Below are 17,012 nucleotides of genomic sequence, written 5' to 3' on the forward strand. Positions count from 1 at the left end.
AGGGGACCTCAACACTCCACTCTCAGAAATAGACAGAACACCCTGGCAAAAACTAAGCAAAGAATCAAAGGCTTTGAATGCCATACTCGACGAGTTGGACCTCATAGATATATATAGAACACTACACCCCAGAACCAGAGAATACTCATGCTATTCTAATGCCCATGGAACATTCGAAAGACCTCGATGTGAGACAGGAATCCATCAAAATTCTAGAGGAGAACATAGGCAGCAACCTCTATGACATCGGCCAAAGCAACCTTTTTCATGACACATCCCCAAAGGCAAGAGAAACAAAAGATAAAATGAATTTATGGGACTTCATCAAGATTAAAAGTTTCTGCACAGCCAAGGAAACAGTCAGAAAAACTAAGAGGCAGCCCACGGAATGGGAGAATATATTTGCAAATGACACTACAGATAAAGGACTGGTATCCAAGATCTACAAAGAACTTCTCAAACTCAATACACGAGAAACAAATAAACAAATCAAAAAATGGGCAGAAGATATGAACAGACACTTTTCCAATGAAGACATACAAATGGCTAACAGACACATGAAAAAATGTTCAAAATCATTAGCCATCAAGGAAATTCAAATCAAAACCACACTGAGATACCACCTTACGCCAGTTAGAATGGCAAAAATAGTCAAGGCAAGAAACAACAATTGTTGGAGAGGATGTGGAGAAAGGGGATCCCTCCTACATTGTTGGTGGGAATGCAAGTTGGTACAGCCACTCTGGAAAACAGTGTGGAGGTCTCTTAAAAAGTTAAAAATTGAGCTACCCTATGATCCAGCCATTGCACTACTGGGTGTTTACCCCAAAGATACAGACGTAGTAAAGAGAAGGGCCATATGCACCCCAATGTTCATAGCAGCAATGTCCACAATAGCTAAATCGTGGAAGGAACCGAGATGCCCTTCAACAGATGACTGGATTAAGAAGTTGTGGTCCATATATACAATGGAATATTACTCAGCTATCAGAAAGAACAAGTTCTCAACATTTGCTACAACATGGACGGCACTGGAGGAGATAATGCTAAGTGAAATAAGTCAAGGAGAGAAAGACAACTATCATATGATTTCTCTCATCTATGGAACATAAGAACTAGGATGATCAGTAGGGGAAGAAAGGGATAAAGAAAGGGGGGTAATCAGAAGGGGGAATGAAACATGAGAGACTATGGACTATGAGAAACAAACTGAGGGCCTCAGAGGGGAGGGGGATGAGGGAATGGGATAGACTGGTGATGGGTAGTAAGGAGGGCACGTATTGCATGGTGCACTGGGTGTTATACACAACTAATGAATCATCGAGCCTTACATTGGAAACCGGGGATGTACTGTATGGTGACTAACATAATAAAATAAAAAATCATTATTAAGAAAAAAAAATAGCCTATTGGCTTTTAAAGAACTTAATAAAAGAAATAAAAAAAAAAAAAAGAAAACGAACTCCTTCCAATTGGGCTACGAGCTCCAAGTGGGCAGGAAGGCTCTGTTCTCTTTTGTGTCCCCAACTCCTAGCACAATGCCTGTCACCTGAGGACTCAATCCATTTGATGAATGAATGAATGAATGAATGAACGAACAAACTGACTGTGGAAGGGTAATGGTAGGAGAGGACAGCCCCACAAATGATTCCCAAGAATCTCCAGGGGATCTTCCTCTTTAATAAGCTCCTCCATCTTTAATTAGACTGGTGTGCAGCCAAGGGAAGGAACAACGAGAGGACACACAATGAGTGGGGGGCAGGAAGCAGTGGGAGCAGCCAGGGAGCCTGGGCAAGCTGGAGATGGATGGAGCTGGAATCAAATACACGACATCTATACGTAGTCCTGGAGGCAGCGGGGAGCTAAGGATGGTTGGGAGCACAGTGCAGCCGTGCTGAGCCTGGGGTAACCACCTCAAGAATGGTGGGTCCTGGGAAGACCTGCATGGAGGGGTGAACCGCCTTCCCTCCAGCCTACTTCTGTCATGCATTTCAGGTGAAGGGAGAGTGCCCACTAGAGGTCAGGGTCAGGGGAACATGATGGGGAACATGATTAGTGGAGGTCTCTGACCTGGCCACTGAAACTCTGCCCACCTGTCTTTTCTGGACTGGGTCTCCAGTGTTTCTCCCTTCTGTGTTGGGTTGGAAAATCATAGGGTTTAGAGTGGCACAGATTGAGGTGTGTGTTCTGGTTTCGTATTATCCTGGAGGTTTAACATCGGGCAAGGTACTTAGAGTCTCTGGGCCTGTTTCCCCGGCTAGCTCCTCCCCCACCTCCCAAAGCAGCTGAGAGGATTGTGTGTCAAGATGAGAGAAGTGAACCCTGTGCCCTCCCCCAGCCCAGAGCAGGTGCTCCAAGATGGCGGCCCTCTTCCTCATTTCCTGGGACCTTGCCCCCCTCTCATCTTCCCTTGTGGTGTTTCATGATTAGTTCTGGGCCCTAACCACTGTTCTAGTGATTATTTTACTAGTTCTCTCTCCATATGCCCTCTGACGTTTGTTTTTCACCTAACAAATCAACAACAATGTCAAAAATCATATTCAATGATGAAGAAAGACATAAGCTCAATTTGCAGTGTGTTGCCAGTGGGAGTGTAATGGAATCATTTTAAATCTTTAGAAAATAATTTGGAAACGCAAGTCAGGAGTCTTCAAAATGCAAATTCTATGATTTCACCTCTTATTATCTACCCTAATAAGATGATAGTGTAAAATAGAGGAAAAAAGACATTTTTGTCTAAAATGTACATCACAACATTTAAAATAGCAAAATATATTAATATAGGTTTAACATCACACTACAGGGAATGGAGCTATGAGGGCATATCGTATAACTGTGTAAACCCTACTGACGATATTTATCACAACCCAGAAGAAAGGCGGCTTGTGCTACGTTACATCAAGCAATAACTGTGAAAATACTAAGAGAAAAGCCCAAAAGGAAATACAAGCGCCTCGTGAGCATATCTCACAATTCTCTGATCTGTCCCTTCACCTGGTGGTTTTCCGTGAGAGTTTGAACAACGGAGCTAAATCATTCCGGCATAATGTCAATCTGTCTTAGAGCTTACAGCCCAGGGAACAGCCACTAAACTGTATTTTCTTCCATGACAATTTACTGCATTATGCTTGATCTTCAATAAATACAGCATCATGAGGTCCTTTTGTTTGTGCTAGGTAGAAATGTCATTCGAAGTCACAGGGAAACCCAAGCCTATGGCACAAATATAGATAGATTGGCACCGACTTTATTTTTCTCTGTTGAGAGTGGCTTGCACCCATCACTTCATTTATTTGACAATCGTGCCTCTGTCTTTAGGACATTCTGCCCCCACTGAGAGTGTTCTTTCCTTCTGCTCCTCGCACACGACTCCCTCCCTTCAGCATTCAAGCTCCTACCTCTGATTGTGCCATGAATGGTATTCAGAAACTTACTTGAGTTCCTGTATGGCATTTTGGTGTAACTGCTTGAAATGCCTTTTCTGTATGATTTCCAGCAAAGATGTAATATTCCTTTGCATATTCTGAAGAGTGGAGCTGGGTAGCTGGAAGTCTTCATCCAAGGTCTGATTTAGAGTTGCTGCTTTTTCAGTAATTTCTATGGAGACAAGTCATTAATCATGTAACAAGTCTCTCAAAAGTGGACAGCACTAAAATGGAAAAACTTAGAATCTTCTTCAGTGAGGCCAGCTTTGTTCACCCAAATTGGGTTGAACCTCAGGCCAGGCCAGGCCAGCCCATATATCCCAATGGACTCTGGTTGTCCCTTATCGAAATACTCATGGACTTGAGATTACTGGTTGATTTAATGTTGGTCTGCCCCAGTATCCATAAACTCATAAGGGCTGTGGTCGCCATGTTTACCTCAGCCTTTCCTGACCCTGCCACAAACATTTGCATATGGAAGTACTCGGTAAATACTTACGGCATGAATGAACCACCAATACTCAATACTACTCTTTTTAGTAAACACATTATTTGTTCTAATAATTTCCTTACCTTGGGCCCAAGAAAGCCTGATTTGTATTGGATTCTGTACCTTTTATATCCTTACACTAATCCAGCAAGAAAAACAAGGGTATGTTTCTGGGAGCCAGAAGCTGAAAATGGCGCTCTAAAAGCCAGATCAGGTGAGACATCCCAGTCGAGTAGGACTAAGTTACTCTAATACTGTGGGTATACTTTGGGACCACACTGAAGCCCCAAATCCTGTCAGCTCCAATTCTGGGCAAAGGGGTGGGTGTTGAGAGCTTAGCTCAGCTACACTCCATGGTGTCGCTGCCTTGGCGTCCATTTTGTTTGGCCAAGCATCCTGCAGTGACCTTAACCTGGGCAGTAGCTCCTCATGCAAGCCTGTGCCTTAGACAGCCATGGCAGGGTCACGAGCAAATGTCAGTTCTTGTTACGACTTCCCCAAGAGCACTTGTGTCCAACAGCCTCCCCTGCCCCCAGGGCCTTCTGACAATAAGGCCTCTTCGGTCAGACCTCTGTGGGGCTTACCCAAACCCTCCTGTTTTGGTTTGATTGACCAACCTTAGCCTGGGACCCCAAAAGACTCCACCAAAGAACCTCAATAAAGTCCTGTGCCCCAGGTCCCATCTTTCTGTCTCTCTCTCATTGCCTGCACCCCGCCTTGACCTTCCCTATGTGGCCCCTCAAGGCATGGCGGGTACTTCCTTCTGGATGTGTGAATAATAAACTTCCGTATTTCATTTTCTCTTGTGGTCTGTTGTGGGAGTCTGGATCACCATCCAACACCCTGTGCTCCACTTAATAAGTGTTAATTTGACAAATTCCTAGCAGATGGGGAGGCACCATGTCTACTTGATCCTTAGGAACTAAGTATAAGGCACTAGGAAGAAAATAAAGAAAGCGTCCATTTGTTGTAAAGACAAAACTCTCAATGCAAGACTATGATCCAGACAATTCGGGATCCCCAACTATGGAATATTCCAGGCCGTTGGCTCTGGGAAGTCTAGCGCAAGTCACACACATCTATTTCTATGTTTAATGAAGTGAATGGAGCTTTTCTTAGCAAAGAGGCCCAAACCAGACACTGAGCCCAAACCAGACACTGAGCACACTACCTTGAATATTTATCTGCAGCTTCTCAGTAAACATCATGAGGTCTTGACTCTTGTTGAGGATTCCTTCAGTCGCCCTGGTTACATTCTGGCTACTTGTTAACACTCTAGCGAGCTGACAGAACATAAAGGCCCAGGTTAGTCTGACTTGGACTAATATGCAAGCGTTGATGTTCCAGTTGTCTCTTGGAAGCAACAAAATACGTCCCAGCGTCTGGAGTAGAGCTTACGCTGCATCACGTAAGCCAAGGTGACTATTTCCGGGTGGAAATTGACTAAGGGGTTAATGAAAGAATTTACTACTCACTCTGTGTGAGAAAAGATGCTATCTTTTTTTAAAGAGCCTAACTGGCTATCAAACCACAAACTCCCACCATGTCTATTGTGAAGACCTTATATTCATTTTAGGACCCAAGGAGACAGAATATTGAAAGCACAATCTTGCTAATTTGTATGGAGCATGAGAATTTAGTCGAGGAGTGAAGAACACGGAGTCAGGCAAACTGGGTTTCGGGCCTGATCCAACCAGGCTGGAGACCTAGCAGCGCCTGAGCCTCATTGATAATACGGAGTAAGATCAACCCTTACCCCACGTGGCTTGAGGAGGATAAGGTGCCGTGATGTCTGTAAGGCCGGCAGCCCAAGGGCACAGCCTTAGCTGCCCTCTGCTGTTATTTTTATTCGGAATGTTGTAATTTGTAAAAGGAAAGGTTGTTTGTAATTTTCAGAAGCGTAAAGGAGCTAGTCTAGTTCTAAAAGTGTTTCCTAGTCAAAATCCAAAGAGAATCTTCTTTAATGGATAGAGAATTATTTTAATCAGCTTATCATTCCCTACCAAATGTTCACTCGCTGAGGTACTTAAAGCCACATTTAAACCCTTAAACTCTTTCCAAACCATCCTTAATTCTAAATTAACAGGAGCCAACCTAATACTTCAGGGTGTATGAGTGTGTGTGTGTGTGTGTGTGTGTGTGTGTGTGTGTGTGCATTGAGAGACAGAGACTAGATATATATAGATGCAATAGTATACATACACTATCATATATGTATCTACTTACACATAGGTGTGGGTGTGCGAACACACACGTGAAATTCAAAAGTGAAAATTATAAATTTGACAATAGGCCTCCCTTACCATCTGCGAATGAGGACATTCTTTTCTGGGTGGCAAAAACCATTCATCTGGCTTGGGCTGAACAGAATAAATAATTCTCTTCAAGTGAGCCAAACAGGCTCACTTGACATTCAAACTGCATGAATCAGCAGCATGTGGCCCGAGGCCTGAGTGTTGCTCAGAGACCACACACCCGCCAGCCCCTCGGTTCACGGGAGGAAACGGGAGGCTGATGGCGCACTGCCTGGCGATTCTTCCCTCGGCAGGTGACAGTAGAAATTAAGTCAGGATTCTCTTCCCACTAAAGCACAGAAACTGGCAGGGTGAAAACCAATTTGGTGACAAAGTACCTGGAGCATTGCTCCCGGGAGGAAGAGGCTGCCCTGATTTAATAGAACCTTCCAGACCGCCCCAATGCAATTGCTTTCAAGGGCTGGGTGGGGAGTGGGCCCTCTAGGTGAAGAATTTACCTCCCTTAGCAGATGGTCTGTTTGTTCTGCAACACCTTCAAGCTGATCTTTTGCCAGCTCCTTCTGTGGATTTTCTTTTAATAATGCTTCCTAAAAAGAACAAAGCAAATTACAGCGCTTCAAAATCAATTTGCAGGCTCTTGACTAAGAATCACTTTTGTTGTTGTTGTTGTTCACAGAAAGAAATTCTTCTTTCCTTGAAATCGCATTAAGAAATAAAACGAATCACATTTACTTAAGTGTTGATTATAGTAATGTGTCTCTGTATTGCCGTTGTCTTGCATTACATTTCCTATACAGATACGAACTTAAAGTGTGGTGTGTTATGCACACCCTGATATTGCTGCAGTTCTTGGGTTTAATTTCAACATCAGAGTCACATAAGTTTTCACTATAATTGTTAACACCTTAAAAAAAAGTGCTTCCTGGGCTAAATACAAAAGTATCATATAAAGAAAAGCCTTTATGATTCCTAACAATTAAGTGCTTAATTTATGCTAACTCTCCTCTGATTTTGTTACTTATATGATTTTATGTAAGCCTTATAATGAGCCTGGGAAGGGGCTGTATTATCGTGAAGGGTCAGGGGAGTTAAGCAAGTTGCCCACGGAGGCTGTGTAGGTGGAAACAAGGGACAGTTTAAGAGTTCACCTGCATACTTCACATAAAGATAAAAAGTTGCTTAAAAAAATTTGACAAAGTGGGGGCACCGGGGTAGCTCAGTTGGTTGGGTGTCTGACTATTGATTTTCAGCTCAGGTCATCTTCTCGAGATTGTGAGATCAAGCCCCGCATTGGGCTCCCTGCTGGGTGTGGGGCCTGCTTAGGATTCTCTCTCTTCCTCTGTCTCTCTGCCCCTCCCCTGCTCTCTATAAAATAAATAAATCCAAAAAAAATTGACAAAGTGGTTTAAATATCAAAGAGTAAAAAATTGAATTAAGTATTTATCTTACTTGATAAATTTAAAATATAGTATTGTTTGAGTCCATAGTGAGTGGAAATTTAAAATTTAAAGAATTTTTTTTGAGAATTTTTTGTCTTTCAAAAACATTTTTTTCCATTTGAGGAAAAATAATATAAAAAACATCCCTAACCTTTCTTTATGGCCATTATGTCTATAGAGAAAAGACCACTGTAAACAAGAACGGATGGTTGAAGGAGCCAGATTCACACACCCACACCAAAGGAAATGTTAAATCTAAGAAAAGCTTTTATCTAAAAAAAAGGCATTCAGGAATGACTACCCTTTTTATTACCACATGACACAGTGAATTGATTATCTCAAATTCTAATGTAAAGGTTTTAGGCAAAATTAAGAATCTCATTTTTCCAATTAGAAATAAAAATGCTTACAGTAGAATGCTGTCTACAAAGCCAATTTCTTACCTTCCCACCCCTTGTTTGGACCCAGACCCTGTGTGACTAAACATAAAACTATGATTTACCCCCAGAAAATTTTAGATGGACTTCTAGGGAAGAGAAACTTTCATGGCTTACAAATCCAGTTAAGAATAATGCATTTACAGAAAACACTTGATCTGTAGCATGTTCCAGCATTAAAGAAGATACCATCCGTGTTGTCACTTTTTCCCCCCTCCTGTGTTTGTATTAGGACAGCTGCTCTCAAATATCCAAAGGTCTGTCATAAAGAGGAGTGAGCGGACCCTGTCTTATCTCAAAGGCAGAAGGACAGTTGGGAGGAATTTACAGGAGACATCTACGGCACAACTCCTGAACAATTAGAGCAGTCCCACAGGGGAACAGGTTAGCGTGGGGATGGAGTCCCCAGTCACACTGCAGAGAAGCCCGGACACCAGGAATGAGGCTCCCACACTGGTGAGAGGACAGACAGAATGACAGAACTCTGCTCCTGTCCCCCCCCCCCCCCCCCATCTCTCAGGGACATAGGTTTCTACCAATCTTTGTATTCCCAATACCTACCCGGAGAGATTTCGTTGTATTTTCCAGGGTTGACAAAATTCCATGTGGGACAGGGATAATGCCAGTGAGGTTCACAGAGAGGATGGTGTCGTCAATATTCCCTAAGTCATTCAGCAGCACGCCTACACACTCATCATCACAAGCTAGAAGAAAAAGAAAGTTGAAGTCAATGCAAAGTGGTGTGCACATTTTCTCATGGATTTGCACAAGCCATTTTGCAGGAGTAATGTCCACGAGCAGAGCACGGAAAGAGGACTGCACGAACCATATCCGGTCTCATTCCCCCACCGCCTGTGTGCCGGGAGGTAAGGAGCAAATACTGAGCTTATTCTCAAACGATGACTGAACCTCAAATCAGATCGGTCACTTCCCCGGGGTCCCGCAGAAAGAAAGAACTGATGCCCAGCGAGGATCCCAGGCCTGGTGCGTGCTTTCTTCTACCGCTCGGACCTTCCCAGTGCATTCACTCTGGATCTTTGACTTGGATCAATGGCAATGAATTCCAAATACATTTCCTTTCAGAGCCTGGTCCGTCCTTTCCTCAGACAGTTTGCAGACACACCTACTTTGTCCTGCTGGTGCCATAACAGGAACACAACCGAGAGAGGGAAAGCTCTTTAAACATTGAGAGGAGGAGAATACCCACAAACGCAATCGCTTTCCAGTAGAATATGCCTCGGTTCGCATTCCTCGCATCGGAGCCCCGTGGCGCCCAGCCTGCAGACGCACTGCCCGGACCTGCGGTCGCAGTCCCCGTGCACAGAGCCTCGCGGGCTGCAGTCACACCTCTGACAGGTGCCACCCGGCGCTCGAGGGTTCCCATGATAGCCTGAGGAGCACCTACAGAAAGGAAGATACACAGGTACGGACAGTAGTATCAACACCAGCTCCGGCCCAAGGACAGCGATCCTTTCTGCCAAGTGCAATACAAGGAACACGGGCCCATTGACTTCATTCTATGTTTTATGTAGATACTGGCTCGGAATAAGTAGTAAGATCCCGTATCCGTCAGGCACATCCAAACTGGTAAAGTCTCCCACATCAGGTTAGTAAATACGCCGGGTCTGTATGAACGCCGCGGAGGCTCCGCAGTGACTTCCGTGTGGCGCCCCCCAGCGTACCTTTCGCAGTACTGTCCTTCGTAGCCCAGAACGCAGGCGTCACAGCGGAAATCCGCATCACCTTCCAAGACGCAAGTGGGGCTGAAACTAGAAGGAAAAAAAATCATGTTTTGAATTCTCAGATCTACGACTTCAAATCTCCCTTATGAGACTTATTCATTACTGTTAGGATACACGATACTGCTCTGAAAGTGAAGGGATTACACCAGACAGACGGCCTTTTCAGGGCTGACAATCTAGTGGGGGCGAAAAGAAGGAAAACAACCACGTGATCCAGACCAGCATGTACATCTCTCGCATCCGAAAGATACTCACTGCACACCCGTCCAGTGACAACCGTGTGCACGCGGAGGGGAAGAATCGACAGATTGTAGCTAAGCTGCACGATCGCACACGTGACAATGAATTAGTCGCCAACAAGAAAGCTTTCCAGGTAGAAAAGGTCTTGTTCTGCTATTCAGGGCATTATCACCTGGCTCATGAGATGGAAAGGGGACTGGCGAGCCGTACAAGACCATGAGCGAGCACGGAAAGGCGCAGCTGGACCCACGCTGGTGATTGGCGAGAGTGGAGGCAAGGAGGAACAGCGGGTGAACGCCTGCACATGGGGAGGCTGCGATCTGAAGATAAACGAATCTAAAGGCAGGGAGCCGTGTGATGCGCCATTAGAAGCAAAATGACAGAGCCACTCAAAATGTAATAGTCCTCTCAGATCCCCTCCATCAGGCATTCAGCTTTTGGCTCATTCCTTTCCACCACCTTTGCCTCCGCATTTTAAATTATCAATGCGCCTTGCGCCATCTAGAGGCTCCGATGGGTACCTGCAAGCCGCTGAGAAAAACTGCGGGGGTAGCCTGGTGTTTTGACCTGTGCGTGGATCCAGAATGTGTGACAGACAGGGTTCTCTATCAGCCCCACTTCAGTTCGGACTTTTTCTAACTCTTTAAAGACTAAAGGGACAGGCTTAGGGAAGCACAAGATATGTAGAAAGTAACGCGTGTCTGCTACGGTCTCCCAGATGCAGAGCTCACAAAGGGGTTTCTCACCCTCACAGTCGCTTCCTAACGTGTAAAACTTATTAGTGCACTTTGGGGGTGGTTTGAACCTTTTTTGATTGAAGAAGTAAAATATCCAAACAGTACACAAATGTGCAAAGTAGAAATACAAACATTTCTCCGGGCTCCTATAGCCATGGAGCTATGGATATGGATACACGCGGAGATATGAATTTTCACTGAAATAGCATATTATGTATTCAGTTACATGACTTAATTGGCCATTTCTCCAATTCTGCACATACAGATATACCTTATTCTTGTCTCGGAGTTTGTACAATCTTTCACTGTAGGTGTGCACTGCGATATATCTCAATCAATTCCCTGTATATAGGTATTTTGGTTTCCCCTGTCATTGCAGGTGAGACGAAGCAATGCGAAAATATTTCCATCTTTATACACAAATGCAAATATTTCTACCACTTAGATGACAGGAGTAGAATTGATGAGTCAAAACTTATCACACATATTTAACCCAAAAAGTTAAATAGTAGTGACTATAGATTTTAGGATGCTTGCTAGTTTAGAAGGAAGTTAACAGTGCCTCTCATTTGGCACTCACCGTCAGGTATCATTTACTTGGAGACAACAAAGGAAGATTCAAGCAATGATTACAAAACCTCCATTCAGTACACCAAAACTTGGTATACTATCTGCACCTGTTCAGAGCTTTGTCAAATAGTCTCGGCAATAATGAAATGTTATTTATGAATTACAAGTTCATCGAAACCAAAGAGGACTCACAGATATTCCATTCCACATAAAATCTCTGCTACTTTTTTGTGTCCAGATAACTCTAACTGAGCTTCACGAGTTCAAGGCAGAGCCTGGCCCCAAAGTCATCACTGTGGAGCATTTCTGCCCTTCAGCAGTCATCAGCCTGTAACAAATTCTAACCCCACTCCCTTACAGTAAACAGGAACTGAATTCTTTGTATCATTATTCATAAAATGAATAACAATCCACCTCCAGGTATGCTGGATGCAGAGGTTGGAGGGTAAAATTATTTTCTGAGAAATAAAACCTGAAAGTCCTTTCTTTACTTGGTTCCATTCAAACACCCCAATACCAATACACAGACTTTGCTTTTGAAAAGATTCTCTTCAAATGCTGTGAAAATGAGCACTTTCTCTTAAACTTAGCCTTTCTCAACACATGGAGAAGGTTAGTTAAAACTGGCCACCCCAGGAGCCTGGAAAATGAGGCCGAGGATTGGAGCAGCCCCAGCTTCGCTGGACGGGCATGTGGGCTCACCTGGCGGGGTGGCTGCGGGGACAGGCGCACGGAGAGCAGTCGCTGGGGGAGCCGGTCACCTTCCCGTAGTACCCAGGGGCGCACACGTCGCAGTGGTCCCCCGCGGTGCTGTGCCTACAGTCCTGGAGCCCGTGTTTCAAGAGGAGAGGAAAAAAATGGGAAACTGTTAGAAATCCCCTTACCCGATAATACCTAAGCAAGCCACTGTTCATGTCAGGTGGTAGCTTTTTCTTTTTTCTTTTCTTTTTCTTTTTTTTTTTTTTTTAATAGAGAAGGGAGACCTTTTTTTCCTGCATATTTTTTAAAAGAGGAAGCATTGCCAGTTCTGACCTTCATTCATTTTAATATAGCCTATAATACAGCCATTCTTCTTATGGAAAATATACACAGGGCTAAAATACATACACACCTATATGTGTGTATATATATAGATACATTATATATATATATACACATTATATATATATGTGTGTGTGTGTATATACATATATATATAAAACTATGTGTGTGTGTATACACACAGGGCTCCTAAAAGCAGCCAACTTTCAGTTCCTTAAAATAGGGATCTAAAATCTATAGTAACAGAAAAATGATTTGAAGCACATCAGTTTTGCACATAGTTGGGGTTCACTGATCACATGTGGGGTGTGAAAGAACAGAAGTGAACAGATAGATGATTTAGGAAACAGGGAAGAAAATGCCAGGTGTTACTGTACCATCAACAGATTTTTGTAATAATCAGATCATTTCTAGTTACGTTTGATGTCAGCATTTCCATGACAGGTCCTAGGATCCTGCCATTAAGAAAGTTTTGAAGGTAAAAGAGCAAGTTTTTGTTGAACACCTTTTCCAACGTGAAATCTGCTTTGGCCCAGTTGGGTCACTGTCCGCGCAGTCCCCGGGCACTTTATTCTGTGTCGGGTGTAGGGATAGAAAGACGGGTAACACTGGCAAACTGAAGCAGATGCTATCCCTGGCAGCAAGAGAGGCTACAGAAAGACACCTTTTTATATGTTTTATATGTTTGAAACACTATTTTTAAGTTCTTTTTGATTAAGATATATTCCAGTATTTTCTGTTTTAAAATTATATTCCTATCTCACCTGCTGGAAGTAGATTTTAGTAGGATCCCCATGGTCCCTAAAAGTGCTATCTCTTTAGAAGTAAAACTTGCAATCTCTCTCTCTTAAAAAGAGGGTTTTCAGGGCACCCGGGTGGCTCAGTGGGTTAAGCATTTGCCTTCAGCTCAGGTCATGATCCTAGGGTCCAGGGATAGAGTCCTGCATCAGGCTCCCTGCTCAGCAGGTAACCTGCTTCTCCCTTTCCTGCTCCCCCTGCTTGGGCTCTCTCTCACTCTCTGAAATAAATAAAATCTTTAAAAAAAAAAGTGTGTTAAATACTCATTTTAATGATATAATACAAATCTGATGAAAAATAAATATTAAATGAGCAAGGATTGAGCATAATTTCTGGCTGTCATTGCTAACACCAACTCCAGCATCAAAAACTCCCCAAATACACAATGGATTGAGTTCCTGGTTTTCGCCATCCTGGAGAACTGAAGGCAAGCGGCCCCAGAGTGGCAGGAAAGAGGAACTTGTTAATGTCCACCGACCTATAGGATGAGTTCCTTGCTGCGGGAAGTACACAGAAAAGGCTTGTCTGTTGTTCAATTGTAAAACCATTAAGTGGTATCTCCTGGCAGGGGGTACCCAGGGATAGACACTCCAGGGTATCTTGGTGGTCCTGAGTCTCCCCACCCCTTTCCAGGTCACACTTCTGACCAATCATTTTTATGAAAATACCAAGCAAGTCCCAGTGACATGAAGCAGGGGGAACGACCTATATACTGGATGACAAAATCAGATCCAAAATGGTCTTGATGCCCACCTACATAATAATCCATAGGGAGTGCTTAAGGGACGTTGTCAAACAGAAGTGCATTGTTGCACTAAAGCACGAAAGAGACCTCACAAGTTGAAGACTGGAGAGGAAAGATAAGGTCCCCAGTTCAAAGGGCAAGGACTCAGGTGCTAAACGTGTGGAAAGAACGTAAGCGTCTTTGTGTCTAGTCAGCTCGTCAGAGGCGGCAGTGACCAGGCCGGCAGAACCCGCGGCTGTGTTCATGGCACACCTAGCGTCAGAGAGAGACCCCTGTCCACACCTGCAGTAAAGGCGCTGGGCAGGATACTTAAACAGCACGACGGTGCATGGACTCAACCATTCCAAAGAAACATCAGGCATATAAACTGAGGCTATCTGACCATGAGGCTGAAGATGCAGGGCCTGTGGATATGTGACGGAGGAATCTAACCCGTTTTGCAAGCTACTTAGTTAAGATACAGCCATTTTTCAGGCATAATCTTGACCTCGTGGTTTGTCTCAGTGGCTCCAAAGATTAGAAGTGCACCAATTCCAGGAATAACCAGGGCTGCCCAAAGATGAGCTGAGCTGCTGTGGGAGTGAGCTTCCCATGGCTGGAGGTGTGTAAACGTTCATGAAATAACTGCTTGGCGTGCTGTTGTAGTTCAGACGTAAGCCGTCTTGCAGCAGACACATCCACTGTTGTGTACTGTGAACTGTAACAGGCCCAGCTGAGAGCTCTTCTGTCAAGGTAACATCTGGCCAGCCTCTCCCCGCAGGGCTGGGAACTGTCCGACAACGCTCTTTGTTGATGCTAGGGAGACTCCTGGCCATAGTCTTTCCTGGACTGGGACACACAGGCTGTGTTCTTTCTTGGGTACGAATCAACAGGTCAGCTGCTGATCTTGGAACTTTGTTCTGGTGGATTTGGGCCAGGGAAGGCAGGGTAGTAATTTAACATCCTAGGAGTACTTAATCTCATTAGAATAGCCCACCAAGGGAAGACGCAGCATGAAAGAACTGATCAACTTCTTTAAGTGTCCATGAGACCTTTGTCCCCATGACTGGTCAAGAGACCTTCCCAGCTAATTGCATCTCGATTTAAGTTGCCTGAAATCAATTCTCCTTAAATCCTTACATGAGATTTTCTCATTTTCTCTACTAGGATTTTTTGCCTGGAGCCTGAGCTGATTAAGGCAAATACAGTTTTTAATAGTGTTGCAGCTATCTGCATCTTCATTAAGGCCATTTTCCCTGGTATGACTGGAATAATTCTTTAATTCCACCTATATAATGGAGTCAGCAAAGGTTAACACGTAGCTTTTTAAGGCAGGAAAACCACGCTGCGCTCCAGTTTCCAAATTCGCCTGCACACTGCCGTAGTTCTGCAGTGTCCCCGGTGGAAGTGACCTTTCAATTCCACAGATGAAAAACGCATCCAAATAGAAGAAGACAGCTCTAGAGGGGCTGCAGGCCCGTGGGGAACCCGCTGCCCTAATCCCCCATCCTATTCCCTGTGACTAGGCCGCGTCCAGGAGCTGTAAGCCTCCAGGGCTGTCTTTCTTGGCGGGCAGCTCATTTCCCTTCATTGAGGTATTTCACCTGAGGTGAGTTAGTCTTGGCACAATTTATGCAAGTAACCAATGTTTCTACAAGAGTTACTAAAAAAAAAAAAAAAAAATTCCAGAGTAGGGAAAGAATATCAGATTATTCTAGGTTATCAGTAAGGCCTTGTCAACTTAAGCAAAATCACAGACATAAGGGTTTGTCCTCAGTCAAGGTCACAAGCCTTCCATCTGGGCCATTTGTTCCTTTTCAATGATCACAGTTCTCCTTATGTTCCTGAGACCAATCTTGGTCTAGGGTGTTAAAAAGAAAACCACAGGCCCAACATGGCAGCACTTAGGCCAAGACACCAAACCGGGGCTAAGACATAGCCTAACTACAGTTTCAACCTCCCCCAGAATTGTATTTAACCAGTCAGGGGTTTTCTGATCAGCATCAGTGAGGTAACCTGTCACATAGGCCCTTCATTCCTGAAAAGGAAAATGAGGTCATCCACCTAAAAAGACCCCTGCCATCCCCTCTATGGGAAGGTAATCTTGCCTGGAACAATCCTTTCTTTTCGCCAATAACCTCCTTGCCCCACCCTCCTCCCCCCCAAAATTTCTATTTTGTACAGCTCGTCAGAGCCCCCCCAACTTGATAGACGGGATGTTGCCCCATTCATGAATCACTCAATAAAGCCAGTTACATCCTCAAATTTTGAATTTTGTCTTTTAATAAGGGAAAGGTGGCTGAGAAGCAAATGCATACTAAGACATCCAAGACAGTCAGTATTTTTTTTAAATGCAAGGAGAGAAATAAATTTGCAATATGGGCATTAACTTATTTTAAGACCCCCAGGTGACCCTCCCAATTCTATGACCTACATCATCTGGTTTGACCACAACCACCAATACTGCAAGTACACTTAACCCCCAAATCAATGCCCACAAATTCATGAAACTAAGACTTATAAAAGATTTTGCACTAACAACTGTCTAACCTCTTAGCCGAACCTCTCTGAAGCCTTTCTAAATGTGTATATTACATTTAGTTAAATTTAGGCTCTAAACCAGGAACTGTATAGGACTCCGGAGCAGAAATTCAAAGGCTCAGTACCTCCTCTGAGAACCCGCACGAACCAACCTACCAGACACTTCCCAGTTTCAGGGTCACAGGCATCACTGTGGTTGTTGCAACTGCAGGGCACACAAGGGGCAAGCAGTGGGCGGGGTCCTCGGCTCCCACCTGGCGGGAGCCTCCCCCTGTGGTAACCAGGTGCACAGTCCTGAGCACATGCAAAAGGAAACGAACAAACATGATTAAACAATGGACAGAGGACTTGTCATGATTCTGACACCAGTTCTACCTCTGATCACCACTTCTGATCAATATATTCTGCGACCGGTTCTGTTGTGCCGGTGTTTCTTCCCCCCACACCAAGCAATGTTTGGACGCCAGCTGGAGGTCCCACAATTTAATTCTGACACTACCTACCCAGAGATAGCATCTGGTCTCACAGGTTAAGGGCTCAGTTCTAGAAGACTGGCCCTACCCTCCGAGTACA

At 44.2% G+C, this 17,012-nt stretch overlaps 1 protein-coding gene across 1 annotated transcript in view; it reads right to left on the bottom strand.

Annotated features, from left to right (window-relative positions):
- The window catches only part of LAMA1 (laminin subunit alpha 1), a 144,290-nt gene that overhangs the window by 53,142 nt on the left and 74,136 nt on the right, over nucleotides 1-17,012 (bottom strand). The window contains exons 29-36 of the mRNA XM_008692580.1: nucleotides 16,596-16,733; nucleotides 12,038-12,159; nucleotides 9,729-9,815; nucleotides 9,254-9,447; nucleotides 8,608-8,750; nucleotides 6,668-6,757; nucleotides 5,087-5,198; nucleotides 3,435-3,597 (exon numbers count right to left, since the gene is read on the bottom strand). Of these exons, the coding sequence (XP_008690802.1) occupies nucleotides 3,435-3,597; nucleotides 5,087-5,198; nucleotides 6,668-6,757; nucleotides 8,608-8,750; nucleotides 9,254-9,447; nucleotides 9,729-9,815; nucleotides 12,038-12,159; nucleotides 16,596-16,733 (1,049 nt within the window). The remainder of the gene's footprint in view (nucleotides 1-3,434; nucleotides 3,598-5,086; nucleotides 5,199-6,667; nucleotides 6,758-8,607; nucleotides 8,751-9,253; nucleotides 9,448-9,728; nucleotides 9,816-12,037; nucleotides 12,160-16,595; nucleotides 16,734-17,012) is intronic.

Source organism: Ursus maritimus, unplaced genomic scaffold, assembly GCF_017311325.1.
Source record: "Ursus maritimus isolate PB19 unplaced genomic scaffold, ASM1731132v1 scaffold_18, whole genome shotgun sequence".
Classification (NCBI taxonomy): domain Eukaryota; kingdom Metazoa; phylum Chordata; class Mammalia; order Carnivora; family Ursidae; genus Ursus; species Ursus maritimus.